The following is a 21,726-nucleotide window of genomic DNA, read 5'->3' as shown; positions in this document are numbered from 1 at the left end:
CCCAGAAAAATAAAGTCAGCCACTGTTTCCATTGTTTCCCCATCTATTTGCCATGAAGTGATGGGACCGGATGCCAAGATCTTAGTTTTCTGAATGTTGAACTTTAAGCCAACTTCTTCACTCTCCTCTTTCACTTTCATCCAGAGGCTCTTTAGTTCTTCTTCACTTTCTGCCATAAGGGTGGTGTCATCTGCGTATCTGAGGTTATTGATATTTCTCCCGGCAATCTTGATTCCAGCTTGTGCTTCATCCAGCCCAGTGTTTCTCATGATGTACTCTGCATATAAGTTAAATAAGCAGGGTGACAATATACAGCTTTGACGTACTCCTTTTCCTATTTGGTGAGGGGACTGGAGTCAACCAAACCAGAGACCTCCAAGTCACCCTAACACAGGGTGTGAGGCCTGCAGCTCAGTTCACAGGACACCCCGGCACAGGGGGCAGCAACACGCCTCCCAACGGGAAGACACTCAGATGACTCTAGGGGTGAACAATAAACCCTGCACTACTCTTTCACCCCAACACACAATCACTCAGTTAGACCCTAGAATTCTACCTTCCAAACAATTCCCACATCTGCAGTTCTTTCTGCTCCAATATTCAAAACCATCTCCCATCTGCCTCAGCTGCAGCCAAGCTGATTAACTCCCTGCCTGGTAAAAGCCACACTGCACAAACCTCAGAAGGAGGTGACTCTCCATTGTAATGAATTCTTTTTCTCCTACTGGGCTGAACTCCTTGAGGCAAGGCCATGCCTTCTTTGGAACTTAGCTCCTTAACAGAGTGCTTTAAATGTTGACTAAATGCCTGGAGAATCCCATGGATAGAGGAGCCTGGTGGGCTACAGTCCACGGGGTCACAGAGAGTCAGACTTGGCTGGCTGACTAACACACGCTAAATGCCCCAAGGCCATCTCCCAGGCTCTGGTCTCCCTCCAGTCCTTCCTGCAACCGGCTGCCTGGTAAGGCCCTGCAGTCCACGCCTAAGACACAGCTTCCGGGCCTCCTGCTCTGCGCTGAGGCTCCATGCTCCCACCGCCCACCATGCCCTCACTTGGGGGGCCTTTCTCCAGCGGCCCAGCCTCCCCCCCGCCCAGTCCCTGCTCACCCTCTAACATCCCCCAGCCTCCCTTCCCACACTCCCGACATGCCCGTTTCACGCAGTGCTGGTCCCGCTCACACAAGGGATCCTCAGGAAGTCTTCCCAGAACATTCCAGGAAAAGCGGCTTTGTCTGACTTCTGGGTCCCCTTAGCACTCAACGATGCCTTCGTTAAGGCAGTTCAAGTTTTATTGGACTTGTTTATGCAAACTGTTTATGTCCCCCATCCACACCCCAGACAGGAAAAAGCCTCAATGTTCAAAAGGCATTCATCTTGAGAGCTTTAAACCTTTAACAGAAACACCCTATTTAGACCTCTTCCCTTCCATCCAGGCCCACAGCCCCACCAGCATTTGTTCTGGGTGTGAATAAGGGAGCTCTTACCAGAAAGCCAGATAAATAAAAAAGGTTTATATCATCTTCCTGAGAGTTACCATAGATATGAAAAACAGCAGAAAGCAAAAGGACCCACTGAGATCTGGAAGCTGGGTGGTGAGCCAAGTCCATTTGCCAGCTGAACACACAATTACTGTCAGCCTAAAGTACGTTACCATTTCAAACTCATACTCAGCAAAATTCAGCCTCAGCTGCAAAATATTTAAACACGAAAAGCAGGACACACCTTCATTCATCCTCATCCCAGCTCCCAACTGGAGCCCCGATCCTCCAGTTTCAAGGGACTATCAGTGACACCCCACACAACCTTTTGCTTCCCACCTCCAGGAACTGCCGCACAGCCCTCTCATCAAAGGGCTACAGTGTCACCTTTGAGCTTCTATGTCAACTACTGAGCCGTGCATCGGCCTCCTGGTCTCCCTCCACTGCTCAGTCCCAGCCCTCAGCGTCTCCCCGAACCACACGAGCTCCCAGCGGCTTCCCTCCTCCAGCTCTAATCGCTCCCACTCGCGGTTCACCCGACACTGGCAGTTCTTGAACTGCACTGTGCAAACGCATCGCCCGGGGACTTTGTTAAAAGGCTGATTTTTCACAAAGTCTGAGGTGGGCCTGAGCGTCTGCACTTTCCCCACTCCCAGGAGACGCCGCTGCTGCTGCTGCTGCTCCACAGCTCACCCCCCAGGAGCACCGTCCCCATTGGGTGCTGCCCTGAAATGAGGACGCGGTGAGCAGGCAACAAGCAGAAGCCAGATGCCCGTCAGTCCGGACCGGATAAGCGCAGGTTTCCACGCTAGGTAAGAAACTGGGCCAGACGCCCCCGGCCCCTCCCAGCACTCTCACTCTAGGCCCTCCCTGGAATATCCAAGACGCTGTAACCCATTTTTCACCCATGAAGCCTGGCAAAGGCAGTCCCCAGCAGCAAGTACCGCCGATCACATTCGCCAGATGCTGAATGACTGACAGTAACCATCTACAGACAATGTTGGTTTAGTCCGATATTACAAATGTCTCTGAAAGATAAAGAAGCTGCTGCACAAGGGGCTTTATACAGTCGTACTAATGAAAGCACCTTCAAGATAAACGATCACCACCACTTCCCTGTCTCCATCAGTATTATCTAGAGGTCAACATCGCTTGGGTTAATCTATCTGTTTCTCAGAACCAAGGGGCTACTGACCGCTCTGTCTTTCTGGGGGCTGGGGTGGGAGACCTCATGCACACGTATGGAAGCAGGAAGCCATGAGAGCTCCCAGTTCTCTATTAGCAGCTGCAAGTCAATCTGAGATTAAAAAAAAAAAAACAACAGCATTCCAAGTGTAGTGACTACAAGAGGACCTCTGCTCTCAGAAACGGACCCTGGTGTGGTATCTTCACAATGACATCACTTCTTCAGCAGTCAGGGGTGTAAAACATCCGTCACTGTGCGTTTGTCAACGTGAACCTGTGCGCTGGAGAAGGAAATGGCAGCCCTCTCCAGCATTCTTGCCTGGAGAATCCCATGGGCAGAGGAGCCTGGTGGGCAGGAGTCATGGGGTCGCAAAGAGTCGGATACGACTGAGCGACTGAACTGAACGGAACCTGTGTATTTACCGCAAAGAATCCACCTGCCAACAGCACAGACTCGGCTTTGATCCCTCGGGAGGGAAGGGCCTTGGAGAAGGGAATGGCAACCCACTCCAGTACTCTTGCCCAGGAAATCCCTCAGACAGAGGAGCCTGGTGGGCTACAGGCCAAGGGGTCACAAAGAGTAGGACACAACTCAGCAACTACATAACAACAATTTATCAATGAGACAATATTGCTCAGACTTCGGTTAAATACATTAAGCTCTTCTTAGGACTTAGTTACAAGTGAAACTGAAGCTCCAATACTTTGTCCACCTGATGTGAAGAACTGACTCATTTGAAAAGACCCTGATGCTGGGAAAGATTGAAAGCAGGAAGAGAAGGGGACGACAGGGGATGAGATGGTTGGATGGCATCATTTACTCGATGGAAATGAGTTTGAGCAAACTCCGGGAATTGGTGATGGACAGGGAGGCCTGGCGTGCTGCAGTCCATGGGGTTGCACAGAGTCAGACGCGACTGACCTGACTGACCAGAGTATTTTAGTGTCTACAATCACAGAGGCTAACAGCAACTACCCCCTATAATTACACCGATGCCAGCATTTCTGTTAACATCCCCCGTAAAATCCATTTGTCGGGTGCTGATACTATTCCAATGAGCTAGCTGAGGCCTCTAAAGACTCGTCACACAGGACAGAAAGGTGCCCTGGCAGTGGAAAGCACACACCGGCAGGTAATTAGCCTGAGCGCTGATCAGTCTCAACCACAGGTATTTTCATTTTAATCAGAAGCATGGTTACCTCAGTCAACGAGGATCTGCATAACTTAAAAAAAAAAAACAGGGTGTTTATCATACTTTTAGAACTAACCCAAAAAAACAATGAAGATTCTCTCTAGCGTCTTCATTCACGTTACGACATGAGACGATGTTTCACAGAGACGTTCTGTCTTCCACTTAAATTTGTAACAGGCCATCAGCAAAGACTTAATTTACCATTAACTGTAGAGTGGCTTTCACAGCCATGCATAAAACAGCTGTTTTTGCCTATGTGAACACTTACGAGACGTGTTTCCTCCTAGTCCACTTAAGAGGTTTTTAAAAAATTCCTCCACCAATGACAATTCAGACAGTTGATGGGCAAAGTTAAGGATGATACCCTCAGGCTATGACCAATTCCTCATCTTCCAAATTTTACATTGATATCGTTGCTCTACGTGACATCAAACTAAAAGGAAGTATCTCCTTCTGGAAGATAAAGACAGCATCTCCCATAAACCTCATAAATCCAAAGGAAGCAAAACCCTCGCAGGCCTTACAGAAAGAAATAAGAGACGGACTTCCAAGAGCTCTGGAGGCCCCTGCCAGGCTCAGGGCAACCTTGGGCAATGCATATTTGCCACTTCAAGAAAGCAAAATTAACATTTGCTTAACCCAGAACTTAGGTCCTCCCAGATGATGATACCCAGTGAAGCCCAAATGGTCCAAACAGGCGAAAGCCTTGGTAAAAAGGGTTGGTAAATCTTAAAGAATTCATCTGGAGTTACTAACCCTAAACTTAGTCCAACTAGACCTTGATCTACTAGTAACTGATGGTTACTTCTGCAAACAGTTCCGGAGTCCAGAGTTATGGCAACGGCTCTGCCCCTCTGGTGCTTCAAGACGGCTCAAGGCCCTTCTGCGGACACATAAGTAGGGTCAGGAGCCTGTCCTTCCCTGTGACTGCAGTCATGGGTGAACCACTGCCAATCAGAGCATTTTCCACCTTTGTTTTCTAAACACTGGCTCACTTGTTTCCACAAACATGCCCTCAGATCTACAGGTATTTCAAGGGAGCCTAGAAAATTAAAATTAGGTATCTGTGAATCAAAAATACATTTGACATGGTAGGTACCCATAGTAATTACGGGACTGAATGAATGAGCAAAAGTGTACAGTCTGCCAGCACCACTGAGCAACAGCGCAGCCCACCTTCCTTAATGAGCCCTAATTACCTCTGACATTTGGGGCAATTTGCTAGTTCTAAAAATAGCGGCACCAAACCTCATCTGTAGAACACCTCCTTTACAGAGCACTTCCACATGTGTTATCAAATCTGGACCTCACGAAGGCTCCGAGCCAGGTTGTTTTTATCACCTCTTCTCTCCCTCTGATAAACAAGGCTTAGGGAAAGTATCGGGCTCTTCGCAGGCCTCGCATCAGGAAAGGAGGAGCCGGCAGTCGAGTCCAGGTCTTTGTTGCTCCGTCAGCGCTCCTTCCAGCCTCAGGCCCAGGGCCTGGGTGACACGCGCCCTGCTGTCCTGGGCACCTGCCCTCACCCCATTCAATCATGATGACCCCGTGTGGCTCAAGGTCGTTACCTGCCTCCACAAAACAGCGAAGAGGGAGCCGGAGCTCCGGGGTCAGAGCCACGGTCAGAATGCAGGACTCAGCTCCAGCCACTCCCCGAACGCCGACCTGCTCCAGCTGGCCCCCGAAGGCCCTTAAGCACAAGGCTTCCACCTTCAGCGGGTCCGGCTGTGACACACTGCTAAGGGCTGAGTCGCTTCAGCCACGTCTGGCTCTGCGACTCTGACTCTGAAGCCCACCAGGCTCCTCTGTCCATGGGGTTCTCCAGGCAAGGATACTGAGCCTGGGTAGCCATGCCCTCCTCCAGGGGAATCTTCCCCACCCAGAGATCGAACCCGCGTCACTCTTGTCTCACTGGCAGATGGGTTCTTTACCACTAGCACCACCTGGGCAGCTGCTGGCCTGACAAACCCAGAGAGCTAGACAAGCTGCTCTCTTAACTCAGTCTTCCCGTAACCCTCCGGTGGTAACACTGTCTGCCTCACGGGGTTGTTATGAGGATTAAATGAGCTCGTACTTACAAAGCACTTGACATAGTGCCTAGCGCATCGTAAGAACGACATAAATGTCTATCAGCTAAAAAACAAAAAGCATCGACTGAGGAAAGGCGACAGTCTAAGTCACTGAAGAAACACTCTATTATCCAACAGAACGTGTGGGGACAGTGCGTTCACTCCCACTCCCCTTCTTAAACAACACAGGCTGGAAGAAGCAAAACTAGAAGATCCCACTGGAAAATGTGGGGGACTTGTTTTAAATCTGCCCACCCCTCTTAAATCTTGGGACGGGGAGGCCTTCCTAGGCATGACACAGAAGCCTGAATACCTAGAGGAAAAGACTGACATAAAGCACCACCAGATAAAGAAAGCAGCCACTTGCAAACCAAAGTTGTTCCCCTAGCTACACCCTCCCCAAAAGGCAAATCTGCAAGGCAGAAGAAAACACAAGCATCAAACAAAAAAGGGACAAGGGGCGTGAAAACGCCATTCACAAGAGAAGTAAGTCACAACTGAAACATGGGGGAAGACCTACGTAATTAAGAGCTCCACCTTTTCAGACAGAGCCCCCAAGACCATCTACCCCACCCGCACCCTCAGCCCAAATACACCCGCCACCTGCCGTGATCCCCCCAGACTCAATGGAAAACGTGTGTGCGTGTATACACACGTGTGTCAGAAAGTACACGTCTCCTCCAACTCCGGGGGGGCACTTCTTCCCCAAGGAGAGGCTCCGTTTATCACATAACGCTGCACGTCGGCTCCCTCAGCCCCGCACCCTCTCAGAGACTACCCAGAGAAACGCCCCCGCTTCGGACCCAGAGGACACAGGCCAGAGGCGTGCGTTTTGGCCCGTCGTACTTCTGCACTTGAAAGTTCCCTTTGCAACAGTGAGAAAGCAGCAGTCGGCTCTGAGGAATGAAGGGACGCCACAGAGTGATTTCCATGTAAAACCTGTCCTCAGCATAAACGAGCACCCGTATGCTCCTACGTCCTACTCGGAGACTGGGGCTGGCAGGCAGAGGGGAGCCCAGGCCGGCCGGCCCGTCACTGGCCCTAATCTACTCCAGAAAGCACTCGGCTCTGGCTGGCAGCCTCAGGCTGAGTGCGTTCGGTCCAAGGATGTTCCTTTCTCCATGACAAAAGGCAGGGGTTCGGCTGTTTTTAAACCCACAGTCGGGTTAGAGAACCTAAAACGACGACAAGGTTTAGCCCTTCTAATCTGAAGGACAGACCCTCCAACAGAGCCCCAGGAGGTTAGGAGCTGGAAGAGATGATCCCCTACTCTACCCCAGGCTCCTCACTCACTGAGGAGGAGCTCGGAGCCCAGGGCAGGTTAAAAGGGACGCCCGCAGGCACAGCGAGCTTCCCCACTCAGACTCGTTTCTCTCAACTACAGACCCCACCTCAGGTCACAGCGGCCAAACTCCGAAGCCCTAGGATGTGGCCCCCATTCCAGCATGAGCAGTGTCCGCCGCTCACTCACGTCCGACTCTTTGCGACCCCGTGGACTGTAGCCCCCCAGGCTCCTCCATCCACGTGACTCTCCACGCAGGAATACTGGAGCAGATAGCCATTCCCTTCTCCAGGGGATCTTCCCAACCCGGGGATCAAACCGGGGTCTCCCACGCTGCAGGCTGACTCTTTACCGTCTGAGCCACCAGGGAAGCCCACCCCACTTACTGGGGAAGCCCATTCCAGTGCTGAAGTACAGCCAAAAAGCTCTCCCAATACATGGTTACAAACCAAGAAACAATTCCTTAAGGATGCATTTCTCATACACAACAACAAAAGTCAGAAACTGGTTCTGTTCAGAGAATCACACTCTTTGGACCGTGTGTCAGGAGTGAGCTGACTGTGAAGCCCAGGGAATTACTGAAGAGGCAGTGGAAACAAGTACAGTCCGTACTTTCTTTCGCTGTGTTTAAAAGCATGCCTGGTATCTGAAAGAAAACGCAAACATTCTAACATATTACTAATGGAGGCAGACACGTGAAACAACGCACTCTCCATCAGACGCACAAGCCCGCAGAACTAGACGCCAGCAAGCACAGAGCCCTTCCTTCGTGAACAGAATGGGGGCCGGGGAGGGGTGACCAAAATCAGCCAGTTCAGATTATCTCAGATGCCCAATTCTTCCCATTCATTGTTGGCACTGTCCAAAACAAAATCATTTCCAATTTTATTCAATTATCAACCAAATGCTTTCGTGTAACTGGAAGGGAGACTAATTTACTTCTAACAACCTTCATTTCAGAAAATACATGTCAAAAATCCTGGATCTGGGGGACTTCCTTAGAGATCCAGTGATTAAGAACCTGCTCTGTAATGTAGAAGACAGGGGCTTGATACCTGGGGCGGGAACTAAGATCCCACACACCACAGATCCCACACACCTAAGTGCCTACCAAAAGATTTCACATGATGTGATAAACATCTTCTGTACCACAACGAAGGCCTGATGCCGTCAAATAAACAGCTTTTTAAATTCTGGATTTTCTTGAGTTTTGCTAAAGTATCGACATGTACAAACTTACAGAATATGTACAAGGTGTAACCGAAACATTCACTCCAACAGGACGTCCAAGCCCCAAACTCTGAAGTCACTGGACTCGCACCTCAGCAAGACACTTCATTATTAATACCTTACAATGTATTAGAACAACCTCAAATGTAAAAATACAACAGGGAAACGCTTCCGCATTAATGTGGCATTATGGGATGGTTACGCTTTGCTTCATTTAACATACTAAAAGGCATACCAGGTGTATATTTTATATCTGTATATAAAACAAAACCATTCTACCTCCAAATTGACATGTAATTACCCTTTAGTAATCCAGTGACCATTACTATTCTCGATTCTAAAGTACAATTATCACATACCTTGAAAGAGCTGCTATTTCGTAGTTAACCAAATATCCTAATGTTCTTTAATCAAACTATCATTAAAGTCTATTTTTTCCAGGCCCCGGAATTTTAATTTATGAAAATTTTCCAAAGCCTAGAGAGGAAGTTTCATAACAATCAGTCACACAGACTTAGGTTATAAGCAGCTAATACGTCTAAAGAATCCATATTTTCTTTGGTTTTAACTCTACTCTCTTTAGAAAACCAAAGGAAAGTATAAAAGTCTGCCCAAGACGCAGAGGGGCCTGAAGCCAGACCCAGAACCTCTCGTCACCAGTGTTGTCCCTGAAGCCTGGAGTGGAGTAGGCTTTAGAAGGTGAGACTTTCAGAGGGGAAAAAAAAGGCTTCGTTTACCCAGACTATTTTGGACGTTTTAATAACATTTCTTTCTCTTTTTCAAAATGCCAGCATCTTTAAAGAAAAGGCTTTTCTATTGAGCGGCTTCAGGGTCTCTCAACTGTCACAGCACAATTAAACCCTCCTCCTGTCCAGGCAGACTGAATCGTGTTCAACCCTGGCACATAATCAAATCATTAAATCCGGGACGCCTCATTTGATAGATGCCTCATTAAATTCATCTCAAAGTTGAGGTAAGAGATGCCTGTGAAAAGGAGGGGGGCACACCTGTTAAATTTTAAGAAAACTTTAAAAGAGAATCTCAAAACCCACATAGAGCTTCCTTCACATGAAGGTATTAAGAGTGAAGGTATTAACACCTACAATCTCCTGCCCTAGGAGGTAGGTAGGTAGGGGTGTGTGGGTGTGGGTGTGTGTGTCCTGGGAGAGGGGTGTGTCCTGGGAGAGATGTGTGTGCATCTAACACAACCCCTGGGGAAACAGGAAGGAAAGCCGAAGATTCAGGACACACACCATCAGCTGCTTCACAAAATGCCACAGATTCAACTCAACAAATGTTTAAACTAAAGTGCCAAGTGTTATACGAGCCTTGGATGATACACAACCTCAATAAATGCTATGTTACCAAGAAATCAAATTCAGCATTCCAGAAAGAAAGAGAACAAGAAAATAAAACACCTTACACTTTAAAAAATAAGAAGAATCTTGGGATAACCAATCATTTAACAATCTTACAGATACAAGAAAGAAACTGCATAAACCTGTTTACACTCATCTCCTTTCCCTACAATTAAAAAAAACACATCATTTTAGGAATAACTATGAAATTTAGGGAGAGTACTTACTCTCTGGCACTATATAAGATAGAAATTACAAAAACTGAACAGCACAGTGACCTTAATAAAGCACTACTGATCACTAAAGTATAAATAAGTTTACTTCAAATAAAAGATTTGTGCAAATCTTTCATGATAGCTATTTTTGATACTTACAAGTAAAGCTATGTTTTAAGGGCAGTGAAGTGTCACACCACCATCTTCAAAACTTATCCACTTTTCAGATCAAGTGCTGATAGTCTGTAGCCAGTGACGGCTTTATGGTTTAAGAACGGAGACATGCTCAAGCAAGAGAATAAAGGATCATTCGGTTCAGTTCAGTCGCTCAGTCGTGTCCGACTCTTTGCGACCCCATGAATCGCAGCACGCCAGGCCTCCCTGTTTTAGGTGAGCTGTAATCACACCAATTTGAATGTACACATGACTATTTGCCACCGGGATACTTGGAACACTTTCGTACTCTTTCGGTATTGCCCCCTTATTGTCCAGTCTTGCTTCTTTCTGTTAAAGGCAGCATGATAGAACCGTCCACATTTTACAAGGAATACCACTTGGGACTAGAGGATAATATCACCTCATTACCAGCAAAAATAGCGTATTTCCTGAATGCTTGTATCCAAGTTAAAAATCCAAACGTAAAGGAGATTTCATGGAAAGTGACATGAGTTGTAAGACAGAACAGGCATGCTCTCTTAGCTCTGCCAAGAACTGAAAAACCACAAGCAAGAATCAGAACTCTTTACACGTCAGCTTCTCTGTGTGAAAAGAGGACTGATACTGACTCCTCCCTGTTAATGCTTCTGAAAGGACGCAAGATAATTAATATCAAAGCTCTTTTAAGATTTTTGAAGATAGTAAACCCAACATATTAATAGACGTTATCAAACCACAGTTAACGAAGGACAAGACAGTGTGCACTTTACATCAAAAACAAGTATTAAATATAAATGTAAAAAAAGAAAGTTAAACCTCTGTTCTTAGGAGGAGCGCCGAAGCACACGCTCACGCCGCGGAGCGCTGAAGCACACGCTGGCGTCACACGCTCACGCCGCGTCACTCAGCACTGCTGTGGTCACAGCAGAGAGACACCGCTCGTCGACGAGACACTGCTCGTCGACACTGCAGCTTAATGCTGAGCCAGCCCTTCTCGACTTCCACACAGGGAACCACGAAGGTTCGATCATTCCCAGAAGAGAAAAGGGAGAAAAACAAGAGCGGGCGAGAAGGCTCTTTTCCAGAGCAACCCCAGAGAGTCACACATGGAAACGTCTTGTCCAGGGTTCACCAGGCACAGTGGGCTCTGTTGTGCCAACGTCCTTTCCCCGCCACAGTCTGAGCTGAGACAGCGAGACGACCAAGTCTAAAAGGCGGAAGAGAGTCCAGAGTATTTAGAAGTCCGTGCACACTGCCTCCGGTCAGCGTCTCAGGTGCCCCCAGGAGTCCGGAACAGCCCGATTCTTGAATTGTTTTTCCACCTAAAAGTACTCTCTTTCAGGGAGAATTTAAGATGGCTGATCCTAAAAGGAAATTAAATGTTAATGTACCTAACAGACTTAGTACTTCACACAAGTTATTTCGGATAAAGCCACAATTAATTTTTTTCTCATTTTAAGTCAGCTAAGAGCATGGCTTCTTGAGAGGAGCAGTAACGATTTTCAAACTAAAGTTTCTATGACAGCTCTGCAATCACAAAGAACCCTGAGTCCAAAGCCTTTCAGTTCATTAAAGACTTTCATTTTACTTTGCCTAAATAAATATTTAAATATTAAAAAAAAAAACACAAATGGCTTCCAAAGCCTTTTTGAGAATCACTTGGGCCAAGTTATAAACACTAAAATTTAACTGAAAGGTGACCTCAAGAGAATGAAGTTCTCCCCCGACAAGAACTTCTCAAAAAAAAAGGCAACTGATAGACAAACTATATAAACAACAAGTAATGAGCTCAATTTAAATACAGGAAAACACTCGGAAGCCTTCAAAGGCAACTTCCTAGTCTACTCTTAACTCCAACTACACATATAAACAAAGTGATAGGAAGCGACAGAATTAAAAGTAAGTTACATGTAAAATTCTAAAAACAAACGTGGTATAAAACACCCACTCACAGGGTCTCATGTGAAACAAATGTTAATTCTCTTCTTCAGGAAAAGAACTACTACAGAACACTTTCTTGTTGGGTGTCCTACATTCCAAAGGGATAATTTCTGGGGATCTCCTCCCAGCTTAATGTAAACCTCCATGACATGTGAAGCCTTGATAATGCTCTCCTGATAAGCGAGACCACCTTATAACAAAGCCCTTTTGTTCACCAACAATTACACTTCCTCACAAAGGTTCAAGTGGATTCATGATATGGTAAATTTTGTTCTATGTCAAAAGAATACCAACAGAGATGTTTGATATATCAACTTTGGCTTAAACTCACTTTTGTATAAAATGTGCAATTAGACATCTTGATCAGGCACCTTCCTTCTAGGACTCCTGTATACAGGCTTCATATTCAAGAACAGGCTGGATGCTGAGTGTGGCTTCCCCGTTTTACGAGTTGCCTTTACAAGCGTAGACACAGAGGGGCACATGTATTTATGCTGTGCACACTACAGCAGAGCAAGCAGGTTCAGCGTGAAGTAACAATTACTGCTTTTCATGAGGAACAGAACAAAAAGCTTCAAACGAGCACACCAGAAACTTGAGATGTAACCAGAAAGATGATCTGTTAACTTTACACCAGGATAAGTTTAAAAAACAAACAAACAAAACACCTACATATCATCCACTCAGAACATTTTGGACACACTTGAAGAGACAATCAAGGGGAATCAAAGGTTTAAATGCCACGACTAGGACACCTAAAACCCCACGGACATTCATCATGGTCAGCAAGTCAACCACGAGGAAAATGAGGCATGCAGAGCTCTTTCCATGCAAAATATGTGCAATATGTTCAAAATATGCTCAACACAGCCCTTGCTTCTTCACACACACACACACACACACACACACACACAGGCATTTACCATTCTCATGTTAACAAAACACTCACTCCAAGCATGATTACCATTTAACGCTTTCATAAAATAACAGTATTTTATAAATTACGTGAGCCACAAGAGAGGAGAAGAATTTAGTTGTTGCTCCTACATTTAAAAAAAAAAGTCACCTATTTTCTAGGCCATAATCTTTTTAAAGACTTGTCATCAGGTTGGGGCATTATCTTCAGGTACTGCAAAAGCTATTACGATACGGTTTTCTTTATGAGGCCAAAATCCATCAGAAACCCACCTGAATTATAGAAAAACCTCAATTAAACATAAAGGAACATCTCACCAGGAATGCTACCAGTCTTGCATATCTCAATGGAGGGTGAAGAGCTCCTCATTCACAGCGACTAAACTGCTGCTAGAACCCAGGTGTGGACCAAGAGCATGAAGCTGGAGGGAATGGCTGCAGATGACGCGATTACAAGCGGGACTCTCTCCACCACCACCCGCAGCCTCAGTGCAGAAGTAATCTACTTTAGTGAATTGGGGGAAGATGTAACTCCCGATTTAACTATTACACTAACCTTGTTTTAAATAAAATTCCTTACCACTAAAACATTATTCTTCAAACCAGCAGAGGAAAAGGACATAAAGAACTTATTAAGCTCAAATATACAGCCAGGACCCGTAGCTCCCTAATTTAGCACCAGCTAAAAGAGAAACACTAGTCCCCCCTGGTCAAGAACTTGATCTAATGTATCAATTCTATCCCAATGAAAAGATTTAAGATCTTTAATCTAGAAATGAAAATAAGGATGCGGAGGATTTTAGATCGCACTCAGTGAGAGGCGGCAATCAAAAGTACTACTGTGACCCCTATGTATCCCTATTGGAAGTCACATAGTCAGTTCTGACTATAAAGGTTAGAGGGGAGAAACTGAGAGAAAGAAATAGGCAAAACCACTTCTGATGCAAGAAGTACACTTGCAGAGGAGACTGAAACAAAGCCAAGAAGCGCTAAGGAAAAGCATCACTAAAGAGGATCGTGGCTGCCGGGTTCCACCGAGGACTAAGTGGGCAAAGGACAGGACGGGGAGCAGGAGCAGGGCACCGGCCGACCCGGACTGAGCTCCGGGCCGGCGCCGCCGGCCGCGCAAGGCCGGACGCAGGCCGGGTGCTCCGGGTTTCCCGCGGTCCTTTCCCTCCGCTAGTTTCACGGCAAGTTAAGTTGCCCTGAAGCCCCAAGCCCCGCACCCCGAAGGCGGCACTGTCACTGCAGGGCCCCTCTCAGGAACATGTGCGCCCGGGGCCCCGCCGCCTGCCCCGCACCCGCGGCGGGAACCGCTCGGCTGGGTCCCACCGGTCTTCCGCGCGAGCGGCGAAGGGCTAACAGAGCCCCGAGGGCGCGCGTGCAGGTGACCGCCTTACCTGCATAGAAGCGGATGAGGCAGCCAACCTCCGAGTCCAGGCCCTCCTCCTGCACCCTCCACAGCGCCCCGAAGCCCAGCTGGAAGAGGTAGTCGTTCTGGATCTGCAGCGGCTTCTCGTCCGCCTCCAGGCGCCGCGCGGTCTCCCCGTGCAGCTGCACATACAGGGTGGGCGGCGGGGGCGCCTTCTCCGCGGCCGCCGCGTCCCCGCCCGGGCTCTCCTCCGCCGGCCGGTCGCGGGCGGCGCCGCCCGAGCCCTCGACGCCCCTCGGGGCCGTCGGCGGAGGTGGGGAGGCGGCCGGGGAGAGCGGCCGGGAGCCCGACGAGCGGCCGCGCAGGCGGGGCTGGCCCGGGTCAGCCTCGAGCTCCTCGGACGACGATGAACAGTAGGGATCCGGCGAGCGCGACGCGCCCTCGGCGCCCGGGCTCGGCCCGGGGCTCTCGGGCTCGGGGGTCCGGCCCGCGCCGTCCGGGGCCCGCGGGGAGCCCGGGCTGCAGCCCGCGGGCGCGGGGCCGGCGCGGGAGGCGCGGCGCGGCGGCGGCCCCCCGACGGCGGGCAGCGCGGCCTTCCCGGGCGGCGGCCCCGCGGGGGCCCGGCCCGGCACCTTCAGCACGCCGCCGGCCCTGGGGCCCGCCTGCAGCAGGCGGGAGGCCACCTCGCCGGCCGTGGTGTCCAGCGTGCAGAGCACCGGGCGCAGGCGGCTGGCGGCCGGGTGACGGTCGAGGACGTGCACGCAGCCGCGCTGGAGCTGGTGCCGCACCCAGTCCCGGTCCGACGGCTGCAGCGGCAGCATCTGCCGGGGTCGCGGGAGCAGCGCCCGGCGGTCCAGGCTCCGCGAGCACGGCGGCGCCGCGGCCGGGCCGGGGGCGGGGAGGCCGGCGGGGCGCGGGGCGGCGGCGGCGGACGCGTTCCTCTTCAGCCGGCCTCTCCTCAGCAGCAGCGAGCTGGCGCCGGGCCCCGGGGCGGCCCCGCCGGCGGCGGGCAGGGGCGCCGGGCCGCGCCGCCGCCTGCGAGCCGCGCCTCCCGCCCGGCCCGGCGCCGCGGTCAGCGCGGGCCCGGGGCCGCCCGCCGCGGCCCGGCCCTCCGCGCGGGTCTCCGCGGCCGCGGGCTCCATGGCGGCGGGGCTCGGCGCGGCCCCGGCTCGGGGGGCAGCGGTCGCACAGCGAGCGGGGGGCGGCGGCGCCGCCAGTGGCGTTCGCGCGGCCGTTTCGGGCGATTATGTGGCGGTTCGGAGCGCTCCGTCGGCGTCTCGGTGTTCCATCCCGCGCGCCCGCCCGGCCGCCACCGCCCCCCGCCCGCCCCTCGCCTCGCGCAGTCGAGCCAGCCGCGGAGCCGGCCTCATTGAATATTAATCGCGCGCCGGGAGCGCCGGGCGGGAGGCCGGCGGGCGGCGCGCCTCATGAATATGCATTACCCGCGTGACGGCGACCCCGCGGGCGGGCGCGCGGGGCGGAGCCTCGGGGTAAACAAGCGGGACGGCGTCGGGGGGCGGGGCCGCGCCGCCAGGCGCGGGGGCTTCCTGCGCGGGCCCGAGAGGGGAGGGGCCGAGAGACGGGCAGTGCGCGATGCCACCTGGGAGCTGTAGTTCCAGGCCGCGGTCAGGCGTCCCCGAGGGGGACCATGGCGAACTACAAGTCCCAGAGATCCTCCAGCACCGCCCCGCCGTGCGGCCCGCCGCGGGCCCCGGACTGTGGGTCTGGTGCCCTCTGATGGATTCGATGCTCAGCGGCGTTCGGTTCATGAACTTGTAGTTACCCGCCCATTCCTGCTCCCCGAGGCTTTCGTTTTTCCCGCTGGTTGAGACAGGGCTCGAACAGACTCCAGGCGGCACGAAGGAAGGTCCGGGCGCTCGGTCTTCCCCTCACCACCTACGAGCTCGCCCGGAGGCAGTCGTGCCGCCCCGGCCCGGCCCTCCGCAGGTCCTGTGTGAGGAGAACGGCCGAGGACGGGCCCTCTCCCTGCTCAGCTTGAGGTCCGAAAGGACTGAGGACACGGAAGGCGATGGGAAGCAGAGGTAACGCTGGAACGGAGGCGTGGGACAGAAGAAACGGGCCCTGCGCTCTCCTTTAACGTCTTCCCTTGGTTTTTCCTTCAGTATTCAGAAAAAATTACATTCTGCGACCGCAGTGTTAGTCGTGGCGTAGAGTTGTACTTTCTTGTCGATTGAAACAATATTGTAGGCTGGATTAGAGAGGTTACTGTTTAAAAGAATTTGGTAAACCTTTTTAATTGAATTACCATTCCTCCGTATTGTTTCATAAATCTGGATTTTTACATATAAGACTTGTGCAGCTGCAAACAATCCCGGGCCTGCTTAACATCAATAAAGTTACTTAACCTGGGGGTGAATTGGGGGTAGGGGGTTTAAGGAAAGAGGAAGGAGAGAGAAACAGGGAAGAAAAAAGAGAGAAACAGGGAAGAAAAAAGAAAGAAACTGGAACTTGTGGCTGAAATAATAGAAACTAATAAGGGCAGAGAAAGGTGTACGTGGGTTATCTACACAGTTTTACTGAAAAGTAGAAGTTACAGGACAAAAAATATTATCTTGATTCTTGAAATTCCTGTAGATGACTTTTTGTATTTTTCTTTTGAATTATTATCTCTTGGCCTCATGAAACATGTTTATTCCATTTCAATTCAATCAACAGCTCAGAATTACTTCTGTAAAATTAGAGAGAATGCAAATTTTTCCAAGAGACATAAGATACAATTAATTTAACAAACAATTATAAACATACCAAGCAGTCTGTTACAGCAGTGGAATAAATCAGACACTCCCCTTGCCTTTACAGAGTTTATAGATTAGAAACAAAGAGGTTCAGCAGGTGAGAGGGGTGTGGACGAGGGGGAAACACCAGGTGTCAAATGAAACTGAGTTAAACTTTAAAAGCACGTTAAATTTCAGTACTAAAACATGGACTATTTACATTTCTGTATATTTTTTAGTTCCTTCATGGATTCCTATAAGCCTCTTTAATTTTTTGTATATTAAGAAATATACATTAAGTCTCATATATCTGCTTTCTAGAGTTATGTTTATGTAGCTAAGGTGATAAACTCAAGGGGAGTTTGTTCCAGTCAGAGACACTGTCGGCCCTGGCCCAGGCTCCATGTGCGCCCTCTCGGGCTACAGTGCTGCCCTTATTCAGCCCTGGACCCTGTGCAGTTTCACAGTCAGCATCACTCTGCCTTTCTGTCCTTTAGGAACTGTGTTTACCCCTTGAAGGTATATGTAACCAAAAACCTCCCCTGGAAAAAATGAAAGAAAAAGCATTGGCCAGAGAATTTAGTATGCAGAGCACTGGAGCAGGGAGAGAGGTTGGAGAGTCTTCTTACCTGCCTGCCAGATGTGGTGTGAAGGGTTACTAACATTGGGAGGAGATAGGGGGCAGTGAATTACGGTCAGGTATCTCAGGGTGGAGAAAAAGGAAGTCCAGTCCAGCCTCAAAAACAGTGGGTCCTTTTTGTTCTTTTGATGGAGGGAGGGAGAACGAAGGATATAATTTTTATGTAGAGAAACTATTTCAGGCATAGTGTGTATAATCTACAAGAGATCATATCCCATTGTATCCGAAGGCATAAAAATCAGAGGGGAGAGCAGAAGGGCAAGGGTCACAGTGTGACCCATCCCTGGTTCTAGGGGTCCTCAACCGCCCGGGTCTGATGCCTGATGATCTGAGGTGGAGCTGATTAATAATAACATTAGAAATAAAGTGCCCAGTAAATGTAATACCCTTGAATCATCCCGAATCTACCCCCCTACCCCCGCCCTAGTTCATGAAGAAACTGTCTTCCACGAAACCCATTCCTGGTGCCAAAAAAGTTGGGGACTGCTGCCTGGTTCCACTTCCAAACCTTCAATAAAGTGACTGAACGTGGCGGGTGAGAGGCGAGAGAGAGAAAGAAATAGGAGTTCATAAAGCATAGACAGCCCCCTGAACACCAGACCCACTGGAACCTCAGAGTGATAATAAGACAGTGATGATGACAGTGAAACTTGGAGTTTGCTGGTATCACGGAACATCCCCCAGACCATGAGCCAGGCCTTGCTGTACAATTTCTCTGAATGAGGAAAGGATTTCAGTGGAGAACAAATGTTTTCCAGATACCCATGAAATTGCAGCTTTTCCTACTTAACAGAATGGGGACTAGGACAGTATCTTGAAACCACGGTAACTCACAGATGCTCCCCAACCCTCTAAAATGTCCCACATGTACAATCTAATACCACAGTTGTAACTAGCCTCACTTTTCAAAGAATGACGTCTTCCCATGTGAAAAGATAATTCCCCAAAGAAACAACAGATGTAAAAGTTGCAAACCCTGATGCCAACTTGTTAAAATATTTTCACAGCTAAGTATAGAAAAAGAGAATGTAATTTTCAGTTTTTCTGCTACAGTTTATTTTATGCTGTGTGATTGATAACTGACTTGCTGTGTTTTGCTCCTGTTTGCATCCTTAGATCCAAGATAAAAAGAAGCCATCTTTGGAATTTTTTTTCTAATATAAGCAGTTGGAATCTTAATGGAGGCATGAATTGATAGAGGATGGTTTCAGTCGGAATTGTTAAGTTCTCAGCTGTGTTCAGAAATAAACTCAGAAAGATGCAACATACCATGTAATACGTTTAGTTAGTACATGATAACAGGGATCTAATTATAGTTTCACATTTTTATATCCTTTGAGCTACTAGTGGTTAACCGTCCCTAAATTGCTCACTATTTACTCATTCTCTTTTACTACGATAGCAAATAACTGCTCAGTGCACTAAATGGGCCCAGGGTGGCCAACCTGAACGCACACGTTCCCGTGACACCTCAGCTCTCTAAGGCTCGCCCACGCCTCACAGACTTGCCATGTGGACTCTTATCAAGATTGCCCCTGGCACTGGGTGGCCTACTTCATACACACGGCCTGATAGCTTTTCAGAGTTTAGTGAATGCTTCTTTGTCCCCTAATTCTTTGTCTCTTTCTCGTTCCTCACAGAAATAAATGGGAGATGTTTCTTGTCACAACCATGAAGTATTAGAGGAAAAAATTGAGGCCATGGAATCCTGCCACTTCTGGTAACAATGTAAATTACCTGGGACATTCATTCAACAAATATTTATTAAGCTTTTAAATGTAGGCATCATTTACCCCGACCCTCACCCCCACTGAATAGTATAGACAGAAATACCTTCCCTAAGAAAGTTTATATGTAGGCATTGTGATTTTTTTTTTAAGCTTTAGTTAAAATTGACCTACTTTCTTCTTTTGTAGAGATGGTTCTTATTTCAGGCAAATGGGATATATGAAAACCTAGGTATGTAAACTATACATTAGACTATAGATATTTCTTCCCAAAGTATTCTTTATTCTTTCTCTTATATGACTTCATCAGACAATTGTTTTAAATACTGGGTTCCTATAATATTGATACATGTAAATATATTCACTGTAAAAATCGATGCCCAACTTTTAGAATCCTATTTTGGGTTCTAACAGTAGCCTAATACTTCTTTCAATGAAGATTCACATCTAACAAGTATCCTTCCTACAACGTTCCAAAGCTTTTCCCCCTGAATCTTCCACGATTAAAAATAAAAAAATATCCTCAAGAGGTGGGGCTTCCCAGGTGGCTGGGTAGTAAAGAGCCCCCCCGCCAGTGTCAGATACGTGAGAGACCAGGTTTGATCCCTGGGTCGGGAAGATGCCTTGGAAAAGGACATGGCAACCCACTCCAGTGCTCTTGCCTGGAGAAGCCCATGGTCAGAGGAGCCTGACGGGCTACAGTCCGTGGGGTCACAAGGAGTCGGACACGACTGAATCGACATAGCACACACACACACACATCTTCCAGACGATTCTCCTGTACTTAGAGGCATTAATTATACCCTGAGGAATCAGCATGGGGATTCTCTTTCTCTTTTTTTGCCCCAGAATAGATTATAAGAGACACGCTCAATCCCTGGAAATCTTGCTCTTTTCCCGTTTCTCACCAAATCCACTGAGCTGGACTGCTAGATGTATTTGTTTCTTACAGCTACCATAACAAAGTAGTATGACCTGGATGGCTCCAACAACAGAAACTCTTACAGTCTGGAGGCTGAAGTCCAAAATCACAGTGTTGGCAGGATCGTGCTCCCTCTGAAGGCTGGGGGTTGGATGAGGGATTCTTTCTTGCCTGGTTCCGCTCCTGGTAATTGCCAACCTTTCTTATCCTGAAGCTACGTTACTGCAGTCTCTTCTCTAGTGTCTTAACAGCATATTAAAAAGCAGAGACATCACTTTGGCAACAAAGGTCCATCTAGTCAAAGCTATGGTTTCTCCAGTAGTCATGTACGGATGTGAGAGCTGTGCCATAAAGAAGGCTGAGTCCAGAAGAACTGATGCTTTTGAACTGTGGTGTTGCAGAAGACTCTTGAGAGTCCCTTGGACTGCAAGGAGGTCCAACCACTCGATCCTAAAGGAAATCAACCCTAAATATTCATTGGAAGGACTGATGCTGAAGCTCTAATACTTTGGCCACCTGATGAGAAGAACCAACTGATTGGAAAAGACCCTGATGCTGGGAAAGATTGAAGGCAGGAGAAGGGGACAACAGAGGACGAGATGGCTGGATGGCATCACTGACTCGATGGACATGAGTTTGAGCAAGCTCTCGGAGATGGTGAAGAACAGGGAAGCCTGGTGTGTTGCAGTCCATGGGTCTGAAAAGAGCCAGACACGGCTGAGCGACTGAACAACAAAAATGATATGTAAGGTCAGAAGTCAGAACTAATTCTGGTCCTGGTTCTGTACTAACTAGTTAACCAGGAACTTGGAAGGCATTTGGCCTCAAGAAGGCTTCAGTTACTGATTTATGAAATGAAGGAGTTGAACAAGATAGCATCTCTAAAAATCTCTACCAGCTCAAGAAACTTCTGGGTTTTGGCTGAAGGCAAAATTGTCTTAATTGGAATATTGGCAAATGTTTTTGTTAGTCACAAAGCAGAGGCTTTCACATTTAGATGACATTAATTTGAAATAAAGAGGCTCTTAAGGCTGATTCTTGCCATTTAAAAGAATTTCTAATTCATTTAAAATAACAGCAGGTTTATTTTATTTTGACATTTAAGGAAACTGCTGGGTTGTCAGTCCTTGAGAATATGAATTTGTCACGAATAGGAGCCAATCTGTGACAGTAAGATCCACAGCCTCAGACTTCAAACTCCAGGGTCTTTATCAGTTTTCCCTTTTATGGTCACCAGTGGGTAGAAATCTCAGCACAAAGCAAGGTCAGCTCACAGAGGCGAGAATATCAGTCCAGTGAGCACTGTGCGCC

At 48.6% G+C, this 21,726-nt stretch overlaps 1 protein-coding gene and 1 long non-coding RNA gene across 2 annotated transcripts in view; one reads left to right on the top strand and one right to left on the bottom strand.

The window, feature by feature from the left end:
• Window positions 1-15,533, bottom strand: part of PHLPP1 (PH domain and leucine rich repeat protein phosphatase 1) — a 232,283-nt gene extending 216,750 nt beyond the window's left edge. Inside the window, exon 1 of the mRNA XM_069569000.1 lies at window positions 14,420-15,533. Within this exon, the coding sequence (XP_069425101.1) occupies window positions 14,420-15,533 (1,114 nt within the window). The remainder of the gene's footprint in view (window positions 1-14,419) is intronic.
• A 539-nt stretch (window positions 15,534-16,072) lies between these two features.
• Window positions 16,073-21,450, top strand: LOC138428420 (uncharacterized). The gene is made up of 4 exons (XR_011252440.1): window positions 16,073-16,433; window positions 19,407-19,494; window positions 19,683-19,725; window positions 20,446-21,450. It is a non-coding gene; the product is annotated as an uncharacterized lncRNA (long non-coding RNA).
• The last annotated feature ends 276 nt before the right edge of the window (window positions 21,451-21,726 follow it).

The sequence above is a fragment of the Ovis canadensis genome, chromosome 23 (assembly GCF_042477335.2).
Source record: "Ovis canadensis isolate MfBH-ARS-UI-01 breed Bighorn chromosome 23, ARS-UI_OviCan_v2, whole genome shotgun sequence".
Lineage (NCBI taxonomy): Eukaryota > Metazoa > Chordata > Mammalia > Artiodactyla > Bovidae > Ovis > Ovis canadensis.
Note: the sequence above shows the minus strand (reverse complement) of the source record. Positions and strands in the feature narration are given on the sequence as shown.